Source organism: Trachypithecus francoisi, unplaced genomic scaffold (genome assembly GCF_009764315.1).
Source record: "Trachypithecus francoisi isolate TF-2019V2 unplaced genomic scaffold, Tfra_2.0 Lachesis_group7, whole genome shotgun sequence".
Taxonomy (NCBI): Eukaryota; Metazoa; Chordata; class Mammalia; order Primates; family Cercopithecidae; genus Trachypithecus; species Trachypithecus francoisi.
This window is the reverse complement of record NW_022681472.1, coordinates 95,152,666-95,170,848: the sequence shown is the minus strand read 5'-3', so window position 1 is coordinate 95,170,848 and position 18,183 is coordinate 95,152,666. Positions and strand designations below refer to the sequence as shown.

The 18,183-nt window shown below is 41.7% G+C and overlaps 1 protein-coding gene across 1 annotated transcript in view; it reads left to right on the top strand.

Annotated features, from left to right (window-relative positions):
- Window positions 1–18,183, top strand: part of TRAPPC9 (trafficking protein particle complex 9) — a 705,809-nt gene that overhangs the window by 435,005 nt on the left and 252,621 nt on the right. Inside the window, exon 17 of the mRNA XM_033202702.1 lies at window positions 17,343–17,453. Coding sequence (XP_033058593.1) covers window positions 17,343–17,453 — 111 coding nt within the window. The remainder of the gene's footprint in view (window positions 1–17,342; window positions 17,454–18,183) is intronic.

The following is an 18,183-nucleotide window of genomic DNA, read 5'->3' as shown; positions in this document are numbered from 1 at the left end:
CTGGGAATGAGCAGACATTGGTGTCTGGACCCTGGCAGGCCTTGGAGATATCAGACTTGGGGAAAAGAGAGTCCCACTTGATTTCTAGTCATGGCACCATGGTTTTTAGACATGCTGGACCTTGGCAGGTACTCATTTTTAGCTGAGTCAATATTGAGTCATTGGCTGGCAGGTTTTGCAGCTCCGCTGACAGCAACCAAGCTGATAATAATCACCACCTCCCCATATTTATGGTGGTATTCTTCTTGTGATTTTACAAAGCACTTTCACTTACTTTTTTTCACTGGAGCCTCCTAATAATTCCATAACATAGGCATTGTTATCCCCATTGGAGGACTGGGAAAACTGACACTCAGAGGAATTAAATGACTTGCTGATGCTGTTATGGCCGTTAAGCAACAAGTCCAGTATTGGAGTAAACTTAACGCACTGTGGTCCTTCAAGCTCATCATGATGTTTGTTTTTTAATTGCATTGATTTAAATATTTTTTAAATTAACATAGAGTAAAACGAACTTTTTTCGTGCACAATTTTTTGAGTTCTAACTTTTATGAGCAACACAGATAGCTTGGTGTATCCATCACAGTCAGGATAAAGAACAGTTCCAGTACCCCCAACACTTCACCACACTGCCACTTAGAATCATGCTCTGCATCCACCCCTCACTTGTGGCAATGCTGATCTATTCTCCATCTCTATAGTTTGGCTTTTCCAGAATGTCTTATAAATGGAATAATACTGTATGTTCCTTTCTTGGAGTGGCTTCTTTCATTCTGCATTCTGAGATTTATCTGTGTTACTGAGTCTATCAACAGTTTAATCCTTTTTATTTCTGAGTTGCTTTCTGTTGTGCAGGTACATCACGGCCTGTAGATCCATTCACTGTTTAAAGGACATATGGGCTGTTCCCAGCTTTTTGTGATTATAAATCGAGCTGCTGTAAATACTCATGTAGAGTGATTCTTGTGAATTTAAGTTTTTCATTTCTCTAGGTTAAATACTAGGACTGGGATTGCTGGATTATATGATGTATTTTTCACTATTCAACTTTGTAAGAAACTGCCAAGGTGTTTTCCCCAGTGGTAGTACCATTTTCCATCTCTACTAGCAGTGGATAAGTGCTGTGTTTCCTCATCAGCATGTGGTATTGTCCGTTTTCAAAAACTTTTCTACCCATTTTAATAGGCATGTAGTGATATCGTCCTGTGGTTTTAATTTGCACTTTTTTGTGTGTGTGTGACAGGGTCTCACTCTTTCACCCAGGCTGGAGTACAGTGGTGCGATCTCATCTTACTGCAACCTGTGCCTCCCAGGTTCAAGCGATTCTCTTGCCTTAACCTCCTGAGTAGCTGCAACTATAGGCGCACAGCACCGCACACAGTTATTTTTTTGTATTTTTAGCAGAGAGAGGGTTTCACCGTGTTGGCCAGGCTGGTCTCAAACTCCTGACCTCAGGTGATCCACCTGCCTCGGCCTCCCAAAGTGCTGGGATTACAGGCATGAGTCACTGCACCCGGCCTAATTTGTGCTTTCTTAGTGAGAAAGACATTGATCCTTTCTTCATGTGCTTATTTGTTGTCTTTCTGGCTTTTTAGTAAAGTACCTTTTTAAGTCTTTTTGCCTAATGTTTTATTAGGTTATTCGTTTTCTTAATGTTGAGTTTCAAAAGTTTTTTAAATATATTATAGATACAAGTCCCTTATCTGATATGTAATTTGTACATGTTTTCTTGAATTCCATAACTTCTTCATTCATTTAACAGTGTCTTTCACAGAGAGATATTTTTAATTTTAATGACTCTAATTTTCCTCCTATGGATCCTACTTTTAGTTATGCTTTTTTTTCTTTTATGTTTTCTTGTAAAATTTTATAGTTTTGTATTGCATTTACCTGTGTGTTCTGAGTAACCTTTGTATAAATTGTGAAGTTTAAATTTCTTTCACTTTTTTTTTTTTTTGACAAGTGGAATCCAGTTGTCTCAACACTGTTTGTTGAATAGATTATCTCTTCTCCACTGAATTCTCTTCTTAGTCAAAAATAAAATGACCGTATCTGTGTGTAATTCTATTTCTGGACACCTTATTCTGCTCCAGAGAACTACGTGGATATTCTTTCACCAATACAACACTGTCCTGATTAGTGTACCTTGTAGTAAGTCCTTACTGCTATATTAGTGTACCCTAGAATAAGTCTTTACTACTATGTTAGTGTACCTTGTAGTAAGTCTTTTACTGCTAAAATTGGGTAGAATCCTCTAAAACTTTGAGTCCTCAGTGTTTTTCCCGTTCATTTTTCATTGTTTTGTCTATTGTTTCTTTGTATTTCCATATTAATCTTCAGATAAGATTGTCTATGTCTACAGTGTCATTCTAGGATTTTGATTAGAATTTTGTTAAATCTATGGATTAACTTGGGAAAAATTGGTAAGTATATTGTGCCTTCCAGTCTGTGAGCACTGCATATACTTCCGTTTGTGTGGGTCTTTGATTTTATTCATCTGAATTCTCTACTTTTTAGCATCCATATTTTTTGAAGATTAAGGGTTTTTTTTTCTATTAATGGTTGAGTGTTTTTTTTAAAAAATCATGAATGAAATTTGAGTTTTGTCAGAAGCTTTTTCGGTATCAAAACTTTGTTGAGGATCATTGGTATGAAGGGTATTTGTGGTCGTTTTTTCTTCTGTCTTTGTCTAGTTTTGCTGTTAGATAATGCTGGCCTCATAAAACGTTTCAAGAAGTGTTTCTTCTACTGTTTTCTGGGAGAGATTGTATGGAATTATTTCTTTTTGAAATGCCTGGTAGAATGCATAAGCAAACAATCTGGGCATAGAGATTTCTTTTTCAGAATGATTTGCAAAACAATACATTTAATGTATTTATACATATAGGACTTTTCAGGCTACCTATTTAACTTTCCATGTCTCTAGGGTAAATACCTAGGACTGGGATTACTGGATTATATGATGGGTTTTTCACTTTGTAAGAAACTGCCAAGCTGTTTTCCAGAATGGTAGTACCATTTTCCATCACTACTAGCGGTGGATACGTGCTTTCTTGGATGGATTTCTGTAGTTTGTGACTTTCAAGAAACTGGTCCATTTTATCTGAGTTGTTACATTTATGTGAATAGAGGCGTTTGTAGTATTTCCTTATTGTCCTTCTAATGTCTGCGGCTGAAGTGGTATTCCCTCGTTTATTTATGATACTGGTCATTTGTGTTATCTCTCCTTTTTCCTTTGTAATTGTGGCTAGAGGTTTATCAATTATATTGATCTTTTTAAAGAATTGGTTTTTTAGTTTATTGATATTTTTCTATTTGTCTGCTTTCATTTTAGTTCATTTCTGCCCTTTATTATCTCCTTCTTATGCTTCCTTTAAGCATTTGTTCTTTTTCTGGTTTCTTTTTATTATTATTATTATACTTTAAGTTCTAGAGTACATGTGCACAGTGTGCAGGTTTGTTACATATGTATACATGTGCCATGTTGGTTTGCTGCACCCGTCAACTGGTCATTTACGTTAGGTATTTCTCCTAATGCTATACCTCTCCCAGCCCCCCACCCCCCAACAGGCCCTGCTGTGTGATGTTCTCCTCCCTGTGTCCATGTGTTCTCATTGTTCAACTCCCATCTGTGAGTGAGAACATGTGGTATCTGGTTTTCTGTCCTTGAAATAATTTGCTTAGAATGATGGTTTCCAGCTTCATCCATGTCCCTGCAAAGGACATAAACTCATCCTTTTTTTATGGCTGCGTAGTACTCCATGGTGTATATGTGCCCCATTTTCTTTCTTTCTTTTTTTTCTTTTTTGAGACAGAGTCTCGCTCTGTCACCCAGGCTGGCGTGCAGTGGCGCAACCTCGGCTCACTGCAAGCTCTGTCTCTTGGGTTCACGCCATTCTCCTGCCTCAGCCTCCAGAGTAGCTGGGATTACAGGCGCCCGCCACCACGCCCAGCTAATTTTTTTGTATTTTTAGTGGAGACGGGGTTTCACCATGTTAGCCAGGATGGTCTCGATCTCCTGACCTCGTGATCTGCCTGCCTCGGCCTCCCAAAGTGCTGGGATTACAGGCGTGAGCCACCGTGCCCAGCCATGTGCCCCATTTTCTTAATCCAGTCTATCACTGATGGACATTTGGGTTGGTTCCAAGTCTTTGCTATTGTGAATAGTGCCACAATAAACATATGTGTGCATGTGTCTTTATACTAGCATGATTTATAATCCTTTGGGTATATACCCTGTAATGGAATCACTGGGTCAAATGGTATTTCTAGTTCTAGATCCTTGAGGAATTGCCACACTGTCTTCCACAATGGTTGAATGAATTTACACTCTCACCAACAGTCTAAAAGCATTTCTATTTCTCCACATCCTCTCCAGCATCTGTTGTTTCCTGACTTTTTAATGATCGCCATTCTAACTGGCATGAGATGGTATCTCATTGTGGTTTTGCTTTGCATTTCTCTGATGGCCAGTGATGATGAGCATTTTTTCATGTGTCTGTTGGCTGCATAAGTGTCTTCTTTTGAGAAATATCTGTTCATGTCCTTTGCCCACTTTTCGATGGGATTGTTTGTTTTTTTCTTGTAAATTTGTTTAAGTTCTTTGTAGGTTCTGGATATTAGCTCTTTGTCAGATGAGTAGATTGCCAAAATTTTCTCCCATTCTGTAGGTTGCCTGTTCTCTCTGATGGTAGTTTCTTTTGCTGTGCAGAAGTTCTTTAGTTTAATTAGACCCCATTTGTCTGTTTTGGCTTTTGATGCCATTGCTTTTGGTGTTTTAGTCATGAAGTCTTTGCCCATGCCTATGTCCTGAATGGTATTGCCTAGGTTTTCTTCTAGAGTTTTTATGGTTTTAGGTCTTATATTTAAGTCTTTAATCCATCTTGAGTTAATTTTTTTATACCATGTAAGGAAGGATCCAGTTTCAGCTTTCTACATATGGCTAACCAGTTCTCCCAGCACCATTTATTAAATAGGGAATCCTTTTCTCATTGCTTGTTTTTGTCAGGTTTGTCAAAGATCGGATGGTTGTAGATGTGTGGTGTTATTTCTGAGGCCTCTGTTCTGTTCCATTGGTCTATATCTCTGTTTTGGTACCAGTACCATGTTTTTCCGGTTTCTTAAGATAGAAGATAGGCTTATTGATTTGAAGCCATTCTTTCTTCTTATATAATCACTTAATGATATAGATTTCTCTCTAAGTACTGCTTTAGCTCCAGTCACAGAATTTTGATATATCATATTTTAGTTTTGTTCACTCCAAAGTATTTTATTTCTATTGGGGCTTCCTCTTTGAACAGTGGGTTATTTTGAAGTGTGTTGATTAAATTTCTAGATAGTTGGAGATATTCTAGCTTTCCTTCTGCCATTGAATTCTAGGTTAATTCTGTTTTGGTCAGAGAACATACTTTGTATGCTTTATATTTTAAGTGAGTTCAAGATTTTTTCTGTGGCCTAGAATATGGTCTGTGTTGCTGAGTGTTGCTGTGCACTTGAGAAGTGTGTTTATTCTGCTCTTGGTGGGTGGAGTGTTCACTAAGTATCAATCAGTGTGAAGTGGTTGGTGGTAGTGATTACTTTTATGTCTTTATTGATTTCATGTCTGTGTTCTATCAATTACTGAGAGAAGAGTGTTGAAGTCTCTTAATTGTGATTTTGTTCATTTATCCTTTCAGTTTTCTTTTTTATCTCATATATTTTGAAACTCTGTAGTTAGGTTCATACACATTAATAATTATTGTGTGTTCTTGGTGAATTAATGCTTTTATCATTATGTAATGTCCCTCTTTAAGTGTCTGATGTTAATATAACAGTCCAGTATTCTTTTGATTAGTGTTTTCTTGGTATAATTCTTTTACTTTTAACATATCTGTACCATTATATTTAGAGTAGATTTATTATAGATAGCATATAGTTGAGTGCTTTTTTGTTTAAATGTATTCTGACAGTCTCTGTCTGTTAATGAGACTAGGTCATTTGTATTTAATGTAATTCTTGGTATGTTTGAATTGAGGTCTACCATTTTATTTTTGGTTTGTCTTTTGTTTATTCCTCTGTTGTTTATTGTTCCATTTCTCCTTTTCTATGGTTCTTTTAAATTATTTGATTTTTTTAAGCATTGTGCTTTTAACTGTATCTCTTTGTAGAGCTGTTTTAGTGTTTTCTCTAGGGAGTATAATAAGTGCTCTTAGATTTTCACAGTTGACTTAGAAATAATATTTTATCGCTTGGTGGAATCTCAAATATAGGCTCTTTTATCTTTCCTTTCCCCATGTCTTAGTTGTATAATGTGTTACATCTGTATACACTGTAAACCCAATGTTATAATTTTTGCTTGTAATCATCATGTATCTTTCTTTTTTTTTTCTTTTCTTTTCTTTTTTTTCTTTTGAGACGGAGTCTTGCTCTGTCACCCAGACTGGAGTGCCGTGGTGCAATCTAGGCTCACTGCAAGCTCTGCCTCCCAGGTTCATGCCATTGTCTCAGCCTCTCGAGTAGCTGGGACTACAGGCATCTGCCACCATGCCCGGCTAATTTTGTTTTTGTATTTTTAGTAGAGACGGAGTTTCACTGTGTTAGCCAGGATGGTCTCGATCTCCTGACCTTGTGATCCGCCCACCTTGGCCTCCCAAAGTGCTGGGATTACAGGCGTGAGCCACCGTGCCCAGCTCATCATATATCTTTTAAGTAACTTAATAGGAAATTACATTTTAGCCAGATATTTACCGTTTTTGTTGCTCTTTTTTCGTCGTGTTCAAGTTTCCCTGTATTATTATTCACCTGTTGTTTAAAGGACTTTCTTGACCAGTTCTTTTAGAAAAGTTATACTGATGACTGACATTCTTAATTTTCCTTTATCTGTGAATGTCTTTACTCTTACTTTTATTCCTGAAAGATACATTCATGGATATGGACTTATGAGTTGGCATTCTATTCTTTCAGCATTTTAAAAATGCTTCACTTTCTCTGCCCTCCAGGTTTTTTTTTTTTTTTTTTTCGAGATGGAGTCTCACTGTGTTGCCCAGGCTGGAGTGCAGTGGCGCAATCTCGGCTCACTGCAGGCTCTGCCTCCCGGGTTCACGCCATTCTCCTGCCTCAGCCTCCCGAGTAGCTGGGACTACAGGCGCCTGCCACCACACCCGGCTAATTTTGATTTGGTATTTTAGTAGAGACGGGGTTTTACCATGTTAGCCAGGATGGTCTCGATCTCCTGACCTTGTGATGCACCCTCCTCGGCCTCCCAAAGTGCTGGGATTACAGGCCTCCATGGTTTTTTATGAGGATCCTTCAGACTTTAGAAAAATGTGTTGTTTCATTTCACCTGTGTAAGATGCACTGTCTCCTCCGTGTAGGATGCACTGTCTCCTCTGTGTAGGATGCATTGTCTCCTCCGTGTAGGATGCATTGTCTCCTGTGTGTAGGATGCATTGTCTCCCGTGTGTAGGATGCATTGTCTCCTCTGTGTAGGATGCATTGTCTCCCGTGTGTAGGATGCACTGTCTCCTGTGTGTAGGATGCATCGTCTCCCGTGTGTAAGATGCACTGTCTCCTCCGTGTAGGATGCATTGTCTCCTCCGTGTAGGATGCATTGTCTCCTCCGTGTAGGATGCATTGTCTCCTCCGTGTAGGATGCATTGTCTCCTCCGTGTAGGATGCATTGTCTCCTCCGTGTAGGATGCATTGTCTCCTCCGTGTAGGATGCATTGTCTCCCGTGTGTAGGATGCATTGTCTCCTCTGTGTAGGATGCATTGTCTCCCGTGTGTAGGATGCATTGTCTCCTGTGTGTAGGATGCATTGTCTCTTCTGTGTAGGATGCATTGTCTCTTCTGTGTAGGATGCATTGTCTCTTCCGTGTAGGATGCATTGTCTCCCGTGTGTAGGATGCATTGCTCTTCTGTGTAGGATGCATTGTCTCCCGTATGTAGGATGCATTGTCTCCCGTGTGTAGGATGCATTGTCTCCTCTGTGTAGGATGCATTGTCTCCTCTGTGTAGGATGCATTGTCTCCTCCGTGTAGGATGCATTGTCTCCTCCGTGTAGGATGCATTGTCTCCCGTGTGTAGGATGCATTGTCTCTTCTGTGTAGGATGCACTGTCTCCCATGTGTAGGATGCATTGTCTCTTCTGTGTAGGATGCACTGTCTCCCGTGTGTAGGATGCATTGTCTCCTCTGTGTAGGATGCATTGTCTCCCGTGTGTAGGATGCATTGTCTCCTCTGTGTAGGATGCATTGTCTCTTCTGTGTAGGATGCATTGTCTCTTCTGTGTAGGATGCATTGTCTCCTGTGTGTAGGATGCATTGTCTCCTGTGTGTAGGATGCATTGTCTCCTCCGTGTAGGATGCATTTTCTCCTCCGTGTAGGATGCATTGTCTCCTCCGTGTAGGATGCATTGTCTCCCGTGTGTAGGATGCATTGTCTCCTCTGTGTAGGATGCATTGTCTCCTGTGTAGGATGCATTGTCTCCCGTGTGTAGGATGCATTGTCTCTTCTGTGTAGGATGCATTGTCTCCTCTGTGTAGGATGCATTGTCTCCTCTGTGTAGGATGCATTGTCTCCTCTGTGTAGGATGCATTGTCTCTTCTGTGTAGGATGCATTGTCTCCTCCGTGTAGGATGCCTTGTCTCCTCTGTGTAGGATGCGTTATCTCCCCTGTGTAGACTGCATTGTCTCTTCTGTGTAGGATGCGTTGTTCCCCTGTGCAGTATGCATTATTTGCTCTGGCAGCTTTCTAGGTGGCATCTGTTCTTTAGCTTTCTGCAGTTTGATTATGTTTCTAGGCAAGGATTAAAAAAAAATAGGTTTTGGGCCTGGTATGGTGGCTCACACCCATAATCCCAGCACTTTGGGAGGCAGAGGCAGTTGGATCACCTGAGGTCAGCCATTGAAGAGCAGCCTGGCCAACGTGGCAAAAACCCGTCTCTACTAAAAATACCATAAAAAACATTTAGCCGGGTGTGGTGACATGTGTCTGTAATCCCAGCTACTCAGGAGGCTGAGGCAGGAGAATTGCTTGAAACCAGAGGCAGAGGTTGCAGTGAGCCGAGATCACGCCGTTGCACTCCAACCTGGGTGACAGAGCGAGACTCTGTCTCAAAAGCAAACAAACAAATAAAATAACAACAGCAACAAAAGCAAAAATCTTTTTGGGTTCTGAGTCTGTTTATGTCGTTTGCCAAATTTTTGGGGGGGTGCGGCCATTATTTATGTAAAAATGGCATATTACTTTCTTCTTTGCTTCTTAGTCTCCTGTGACGTGATTTTTAGAGGTTTTGTTGTCCCTTAAGAGTGTTTTTTTTTTTTTTCCTGTTTTTTTTCCCTGTTGTTTCCATTGGATGATTTGTTAATCTGTCTTCATATTGACTTGTTTAATTCCTTAGTGGTCCCAAAAACACATTGTGTGATTTTCATTTTACAGTTGTTAGAGTCCCCTCCCTGACCTGTGGTCTTGGAATGTGATTGTTGGTAATATTGCATGTACACTTGGGTAGTGAATATCCTGCTGCTTGTGGGTGGAATGTTCTCTCAGTATTAGTGAGGTCTGGGTGGTCAATGGTAATTTTGTTTATCTTATACTCTTTCTGATTTTATGTGTGCTTGTCCTCTCAGTTACTAAGATAATTCACCATCTGGTAAAATTTTTCTTTTTTTCTTTTCTTTCTTTCTTTTTTTTTGCTTAAGTTTTTCTGGTTCTTTTTTATATCTTCTTTTTTTTTGCTGAGCTTTTCCATCTTTTCACTTGTTTCAAGTATGGTCACTTCTTGGAATGCATTTAAAGTCTCTTTCTAATAAGACAGTCATCTTGAAGTTATTGTCTGCTGTTTGCTTTTTCCTCGTGACTTGATATTTTTCCTTGTTCTTTCTGTGTTGAGTTATTTTAGATCGCATTCTGGACATCTTGACTTGTAATATTGGGAGCCATTGGGGTTTTGTTTGAATACTGAGGAAAGTGTTGGTACTTTTTTTTTTTTAAACAGAGTACCTTTTGCAGGCTGTGCTGCAGTTCCGGTTTCAAAGCGTTTGTGGTGCTCCATGGATCAGCCTCATGTGAGTTCCCGTCAGCATTCTTGCCTGGGGAACGGTTATCAAAGCCCATGGTTTGCTCTTGAGGATCTGATTCTCTCAAGCTCAGCTCCCTGGTGAGCTTAGGAGGTCATGCATGGCTTTATTTGCTCTCTGAATCATTCTCCTTTCTGAAATATTCCCAAGGTACTGGGGACTCCTATCCCTATGTGCCTGCTACAAAGCCAGGATGAGAGCCGCCCCCTCTGTGTGTCTACATGGAGGACTGACTGTCCAGAGGCACAGAGAAGGAAATCAGAGTGGTGCAAACTGGCCCCATGGTTTTGGGACCTCAGCTCTTTGGGTCAGTGAGGTGGTTTGTGTCAGGGAGGTGTGTGGCCTGTCCCGCCAAGACTGCTCTGGTGTCATTATCTCCTGTGGTTTGCTTTGAGGCTGGGCTGGGAGAAAAGGGAAGAAAAAAAGGAAAAGACTCAAGGATTTTCCTACTTTCTGTGGCCCTTCATAGTGCCTTTTCCCATTTGTTGGACCAGGAAGAGAGGCTGCCCTTGCAGCTCTGTCTGGCTATACCCAGGGCATGGCTCTGGACTCCATGCTGCCTTTCAGTTGAGGCCAGGTGGTACTGGAGAGAGATGCAGCTCACTGCCAGTTCAGAATAACTTGTTTCTGGCTCCTACTGTGATCCACCTTCTAACATTTATTTTTTAAGTCTTCATCTTCAGCTCAGTGCATTCTATCTATGATTTATAGTTGCATTCAGTGGGAGAGACAGGGTAGATTGTGCTTACTCCATCTTTTCCAGAATTGGAACTCACCTTTTTTTTTTTTTTTTTTAACACAAACCAATTCATGTCACTCATCTGCTTAAAACTCTCAAAATAGCTTCCCGTTATGCTTGGAATGAAATCTGAGTATTTCCCCATGACCTTTCCTCTGTTTTTACTCCTACACCCCTCTCTGCTTGTTCTGTTCCTTGATCACACTGTACCTTACGATTTTTGCATTAACTGCTCATTCTCTCTGGAAAGCTATCCTCCAAGACCATCACATGATTGCTTTCTTGTCGTTGGATTCCTAACTGAAACATCATTTCTTCAGAGAGGCTCTTGTTTGCCATCAAATCTGAAGTCATTTTAAAACATCTTTGTTAATGTTGTCAAGAGATTCACTTAATTTTTTTTTTTTTTTTTTTTTGAGACGGAGTCTCGCTCTGCCGCCCAGGCTGGAGTGCAGTGGCCGGATCTCAGCTCACTGCAAGCTCCGCCTCCTGGGTCTACGCCATTCTCCTGCCTCAGCCTCCCGAGTAGCTGGGACTACAGGCGCCCGCCACCTCGCCCAGCTAGTTTTTTGTATTTTTTAGTAGAGATGGGGTTTCACCATGTTAGCCAGGATGGTCTCGATCTCCTGACCTCGTGATCTGCCCGTCTCGGCCTCCTAAAGTGCTGGGATTACAGGCTTGAGCCACCGCGCCCGGCCTCACTAAATTTTTAAAAAATATTTGTGTCATACATGTCTTCTGCCATGCCTCATATAGTAGCCCACTTTTAGACTAGCTATTGTCGTGGCAACCAAATTTATGCAGGTGTCACCTGACAGCACCTTATCTTAGCGGTGCTGAGCGTCTCTTGCTTTCTGGAATATTCTAACTGCCTTCTCCGAGGCTGTAGGTTTGGGTGGCCATGGGTAGTCTCTCTGCACAATGCTTGGATGAAGTGTGAGAGAATTGACCCCTCTGGGAGAAAGCTTGACTAGTGAGGGAAAGACTTGGGAGAGCAATTATTTCCTCTTCTGTGCCTCAGGCACATAGTGTCAAGCACAGTCCCCTCGGCTCCACAGAAGGACGATGATTGAGCCCCAGCTGCCTACAAGGCCGCCAGCTCAGTGACGTATAGCAACGTGCCCTCTGTCGTCGCCTTTTCCTCTGCTGCGCCACTCTGCCCACTCTACCTGCTTCCTGGCATCCCTTCCCTAAGCACTAGCTCTGTGCAAACCCTTTTTCTCAGGCTCTACTTTCTGGGGGGATTCCAGGCTAACACAGTATTCTAAGTGACTTTAAAAGTAACTTTTTATAAGACATTTCAAGTAAAAGAAACATAAATAAAGGTCTAGGAGGTATCAATTTATCTACCATACAGACTCATCCATTTTTAATATTTCACTATATTTGCTTTTATGTTTTTAATTTAAAGAAATAAAAATATGCTATTAAAGCTCTGTATATTCTTCCACACTGTGTCTCTTGTTCTCTTAGCATGAATGACCACTCTTAAATTTGATGTTTATAGACAATATCAAGTATTTTAAAACATATTTTAAAAATTTGATGTACATATATTGTATGATATCTTCTGCAACTTATTTACCCAGCAGTTTTAACTTGAACTTTGTAGTGGGGCATATAGTTCTTTTAAATTCATTGTCACCTCTGCATAGGTTTCCATCATATAACTCGACCATTGCATGTCTGCACCTACTCCCCAGTTGATGTGCACTTAGTTAAAAGCAGTTCTTTACTTTTATAAACAATGTTACATTGAACACTTTCGAATGTGCCCTTTTGCCAAACTCTGTCTTGATCCAAGATAGGCAGCTACAAATGGAATTGTTAGGTCAAACTTTTTCTCTCTGAAGGAGTTGTACCAATTTGTATCCCTACCAGCAGTGACAAGAATTCCCTTATTTCCTATTGATCTATAGCTTGACCAACACTTGGTACTGGGACATTTTAAAAATATTTCCAATAGGTTGGGTGAGAAACAATACTTTTGGGTTTATTTCCATTTCTCTAACTACTAGTTGGATTGAACTTCTGTTCTTGTTTATTGGTCATTGGGTTTCCCCTACTTTAAATTGTTGGTTCTTGTCCTTTGCTTGATTTTCTATTGGATCATTTCTTTCTTATTGATTTATAGGAGTTCTCTATAAATTGAGAATTCTAATCCTTGGTCAGTTTAATGTGTTGCAAATGCCTGTGAAAATATATTTGCAACACATTAAAAATGAAGCTTGTCTTTGCTTTGATTTTTGATGTTTTTCATTGTACCAAAATTCTTGCAGCCAAACATTTTATTCTTTTCCCTTATATTTGATATGTATTGTAACTCATTTGAGAAATCTTTCTTTTTTCCAAGGTCATGAACTGTTCATCTTTATTTTTTCTAAAGATTTTTAAATATTGTTTTTGTATATTTAGCTATTCATTCTGTTTGGAATTTATTTTATATATGATGTGAGGTAGGGATCTAATTTTCTGTCTACCTTTTTAATCATTTTTCCCAGCACTGTTTGATGAATCTTGTCCTAATTAATCAATACCACTAATACAATCATCTCTCCAGTTTCCTTATATTCATGGGTCTGCTTTGTGGCTATCTTTTCTTTCACTACTGTATTTCTCTGTCACTGCCCCAAGTGCCACTGTCTTCATGATTATAGCTTTATAACAATTCCTGACATCTAGTGGGCCAGATTCCTTCCAGAAACCTCCCACATCATTGTTTTAACAAAACTCTGCTGGGATTTTTCTTATTGAGTTGCACTGAGTTTACAGAAATTTGGAAAGAGATAACTTCTTTAAAAATATTAAGTCTTTCCATCTTTGAACATAACGTGGGTTGAGCATCCCAAAACTTGAAATGCTCCAAAATTCAAAACTTTTTGAGCACTGACATGATGCTCGAAGGAAATGTTCATTGGAGTGTTTTGCATCTCAGATTTTTGGATTTGGGATGCTCACTTCATGAGTATAATTCAAGTATTCAAAAATCTAAAAAAACCAAAATTTGAAACACATCTGTTCCACACATTTCAGATAAGGGATACTCAGCCTGTACATCTCTACACTTATTTTTCTTCGTTAATATTGTTCCATGAATTTATAATTTTTTTACGTAAATATCATGCGTATATTTTGTTAGATTCATTTCTACCTGCGTTGTGGACTGTGTTGCTATTATAAATGTATTTTCTCAAAAAGTTTGTATTGTAATTGTTTTTAGTTGATGTCTAGGACTGGTATTGATTGTGTATCTTAATCTTTTATTCAACAATCTTTTTCAACTTTTTTTTATAATTTTATAAAAAATGACAGCAAAGTTTATTTTTTAAAACAACCTCGTCAGTCCTGCCCTTTTCCCTCACAAGAGTATAATAGCCACGAATGTAGGGATCTTGTCTTTCTCATTCAGTTCCTCAGGAGGTATTTGTTGGATGAAATAATTAATAAAATATCCAATTTGGGGCTGAGGAAACAGTGTCCACTCACTGTTATCCAAGTGGTTTTATTAATACATAACTGCTCTCTCTGCTGAAAAAGGACTTCTTTTTTTCACCTGGCAGCCTGGTCTCCCACACTCAACCTGACTCCAGATTCCCAAAATAACTGGGCCCTTCCATGCTGCCGGGGCTTTGTTCCCTTGTCTCTTCTAAGCCAGGCAAATGTGTCTGTCCCCTTCCGAGACTCGCCCTGGTCTCAGCTCTTCCGGGAAGCTTTCTTGGATTTTCCCATACTTCAGATAGATGTGTCCAGAAAGTAAACAAACAAACCCAAAAAGCAAACAAGAATTAAGGTAAACCATATGCTCAGAGCATCAGCCTTAAAACCAAGCATCCAAAGCCATATGGAAAGGTACATAGAATAAATGACATTATGATGGCACAAACCGCTGCTGCAGTCTGGGGAAGGAAACTTATGAATAACAGATAGAAAGCCAAGCTCCCCCAATACATCATCATGTCAACAATTAGAAGGAATAGAAACACTAGATCCAGACGCCCCCACACTCAGACAGTGAGTCAGAAAAAAGAAGAGCAAGAGGACAGAAACGCATTGTGTATCGATGCTGCTCATTCCTGTGCCGTTTCCTAAGCACTCTATTCTATGAGTGAAAACAAAATATATTTGAACCTTTTATTCCAGGCTTTTAAAAAATCACTTCAATTTTCCTCCTCTGATAAATGTTTTACGAGTTCCCTTTTCTGATGAAAGATTTTGCTGTGATTAAAGATTTCATGAAGTTATGACAACAGAGGAATAGATCTTCATTCTCGGAAGCTCATTTTTCTGTGAGCTGAGCGAAGAGGCCTCTTGTAGGGAGCTGTCAGAGCTAATGAATGTTTTCCAAGCGCCAAACCTCTGGGGAAGACAGCCCCACCCAGAAAACCCAGACTCAACTGATGGGAGCTGTCATCTCATGGTGTGCGGCACCCTGCTGACGCTGTGCTACATGATATAAATGGTGACATGCGGCTGGGCGCCATGGCTCACACCTGTAATCCCAACACTTTGGGAGGCCAAGGCGGGCAGATCACCTAAGGTTAGGAGTTTGAGACCAGCCTGGCCATCATGGTGAAACCCCGTCTCTACTAAAAATACAAAAATTACCAGGGCATGGTGGCGGGCACCTGTAATCCCAGTTACTCAGGAAGCTGAGGCAGGATAATTGCTTGAGCCCAGGAGGTGAAGGTTGCAGTGAGCCGAGATCATGCCACCGCACTGCAGCCTGGGTGACAAGAGTGAGACTCTGTCAAAAAAAAAAGAGAAAAAGAAATGGTGACATGCTGCCACTTTCCCCCGAGAGCAGGTCACACGCCCATGTTCTGAAAAAAATTGATATTTCACAGATGCCCTGTGTCCTTTTGACAAAGTCATACTTGTGTGTGCATGCGTGCGCATGTGTGTGAGAGTGTATATGTGTGTGCGTGAATTTCTGGGCCTGTCACTACACCCTCTATGCCTCACTTCGCCTCTCTGGGACTTGCCGAGGACATGTGTGGCTTTGGAATGAATAGAGGTCCATGTCTATCGGGAAAAGCTAAGGGTTTCGAGCTCTGCATCCAGGGCCTCGGGCATCACAGCAGCATGCCTGTCCTCTCCTGAGCGTCCGTCTCCAGCACAGATGGGGCTCCACGGACTACCCCCAAGGCTGTTGCGATGAAGTCACAGGCAATTGTCCCTTTCCTTTGACCAGCCTTTCCTTTAACAGCCAGCGAAGCCTTGCCTCCTACTTGGAGAAATACATTTGAGAATTCAAATGCCCTTTGGAAGGCCATGTTTTGAAGTCACACTAGGCTAATAATGACCCAGAGCACAGATCTTTTTCTCTTAGTTTTCTCCCCCCATGAAAACTGTTTACCCTGCTCTTCCAAGAATAATGGCCTCTGTTCAGTTGCTGTCATCTCTGTCTGTCCTGTCGTGGGTGCAGCCGTCCACTGAGCTCAGCAGACATTTATTGATGACCTGTTATGTGCTGACTGTGATACTTGGTGTCTGAGATACCGTATGAGTTTTCAGCAAGTATTCAACCGTAACGTTAACCTGTCAGATGATGACGGACACAGACGGCACGTGTGGGGCTGGATTTTTCCACTTTGCACATGGAGCTCACACGGCTAGAGGGAGGCTGGCAGTGCAGGGCTGCCACCACCACTCAAGGATGTGGCTCTCAAGCACCCCCGACCCTGCTCTGCCATCCACAGCCTGTGGTTTTTGTCCTTAGTGTCCGTGATGGTTACTGAGCTTCTGGGCATCCTGCTTGCTTCTAGGGAGGAAGGAAGGGGAATGAGGAAGGCGGAAGGGTAAAAGCCTTCTCCCAGGACATCGTGTTTGTATTTGGGAAGGAAAGTCTCTAGGGGCCTGTGCCTTACTGGCTAGAACTTCACCACATGGACCAGTCCTTGCAAGGAACAATGGGAACTTGAGCATTTTACTTGTCACCTCTAGAGGAGAGGAAACAAAGGAATAGAGGCTTCAGAGGGTGGTGAATAACCCCGTAGTGTCTGCCCCAGTTCTAGAGGTGCCCGCATGGGAGAAGCTCACACTGGGTGTGCACACACACACAAGCAGGACACGCATCGCCATGCTTTGGGGCCCAGTGTGGAACCTGGTAACTGAGGATGCTGACTTGGACACAGCACCCTTGAATGGCACTGTATGCCTGCGTTTCTCCGCAAATGACCAGACTTTAGAGTCAGGGATGATCAGACTTTAGATTCAGGTGTTCCAGTCGTTAGTGTATGTCGAGGTGTGGAGAATTCAGGTTACCTTCCCAAGACCACTTGGTTGGTAAAAAGCATGGCTGGGCTGTGAGCACATGTCCCCAGGACCCCGGGCCCAAGGAGAACCCGATGCCGACACCCACTCCTTAGAGTTCACAGTCGTGTTCAGAACCAGTCTCTGTAATCCTCTGAGCCCAGGAGCACTTGGCATTTCGATATACTTTGCCCCTCTTAAGTTGCGGGAAATCTTTGGAGAGGAGAAAAAGGAAAAGTCACTCCTCTTTGGCTGTCAGAAGATTCTGAACTTTCTTTTGTCTTTAACACAGTACCCGGCAGTGTCACCTGCTCCTGGATGTCTTCAACTCCACCGAGCATGAGCTGACCATCAGCACCAGGAGTAGCGAGGCGCTCATCCTGCATGCCGGCGAGTGCCAGCGGTAAGTGCCCCATGGCCCCTTGCGCCGCCGCAGGCCACCCTCTGCCTTCACCACCCTGCTTGGGAGGATGTGGAGCTAATCCACTCCGGATCCTGAGAGGACGGGCAGTTTGTCTCCCTTTCAGAGATATCGTAGTGGTTATTCAAGTTTGGTGGGAGAATCTGGGGTGGTTTTAAATTAGAGCTAAGGGCAAAGTAGGTAAAGCCGGGTGGCGTCTGAGGAAGCAACAACATGTGCTTTCGGAGCCCGCATTTGAGGACCCGGCAGCATCTGGGCATCTTCGCTGTTAAATTCTTAAGAAAGTGGTATCTGGGCGGGTTGTGGTCGCTCATGCCTGTAATCCTAGCACTTTGGGAGGCCGAGGCAGGTGGACCACCTGAGATCAGGAGTTTGAGACCAGCCTGGCCAACATGGTGAAACCCCATCTCTACTAAAAATACAAAAACTGCCCAGATGTGGTGGCACATGCCTGTAATCTCAGCTACTCGGGAGGCTGAGGCAGGAGACTCACTTGAACCTGGGAGGCGGAGGTTGCAGTGAGCCGAGATTGATCATACCACTGCACTCCAGCCTGGGCGACAGAGCGAGACTCCGTCTCAAAAAAAAAAAAAAAGGTGGTATCTGGAAATATTTGGCATCAGTTTGGGAACTGCATGTCAGCATCAATAGGAATTCCTTTGAGGAATTAATGCTACAGAAAGACAGGCCAGGCTCAGACCTTCAGGAGGGG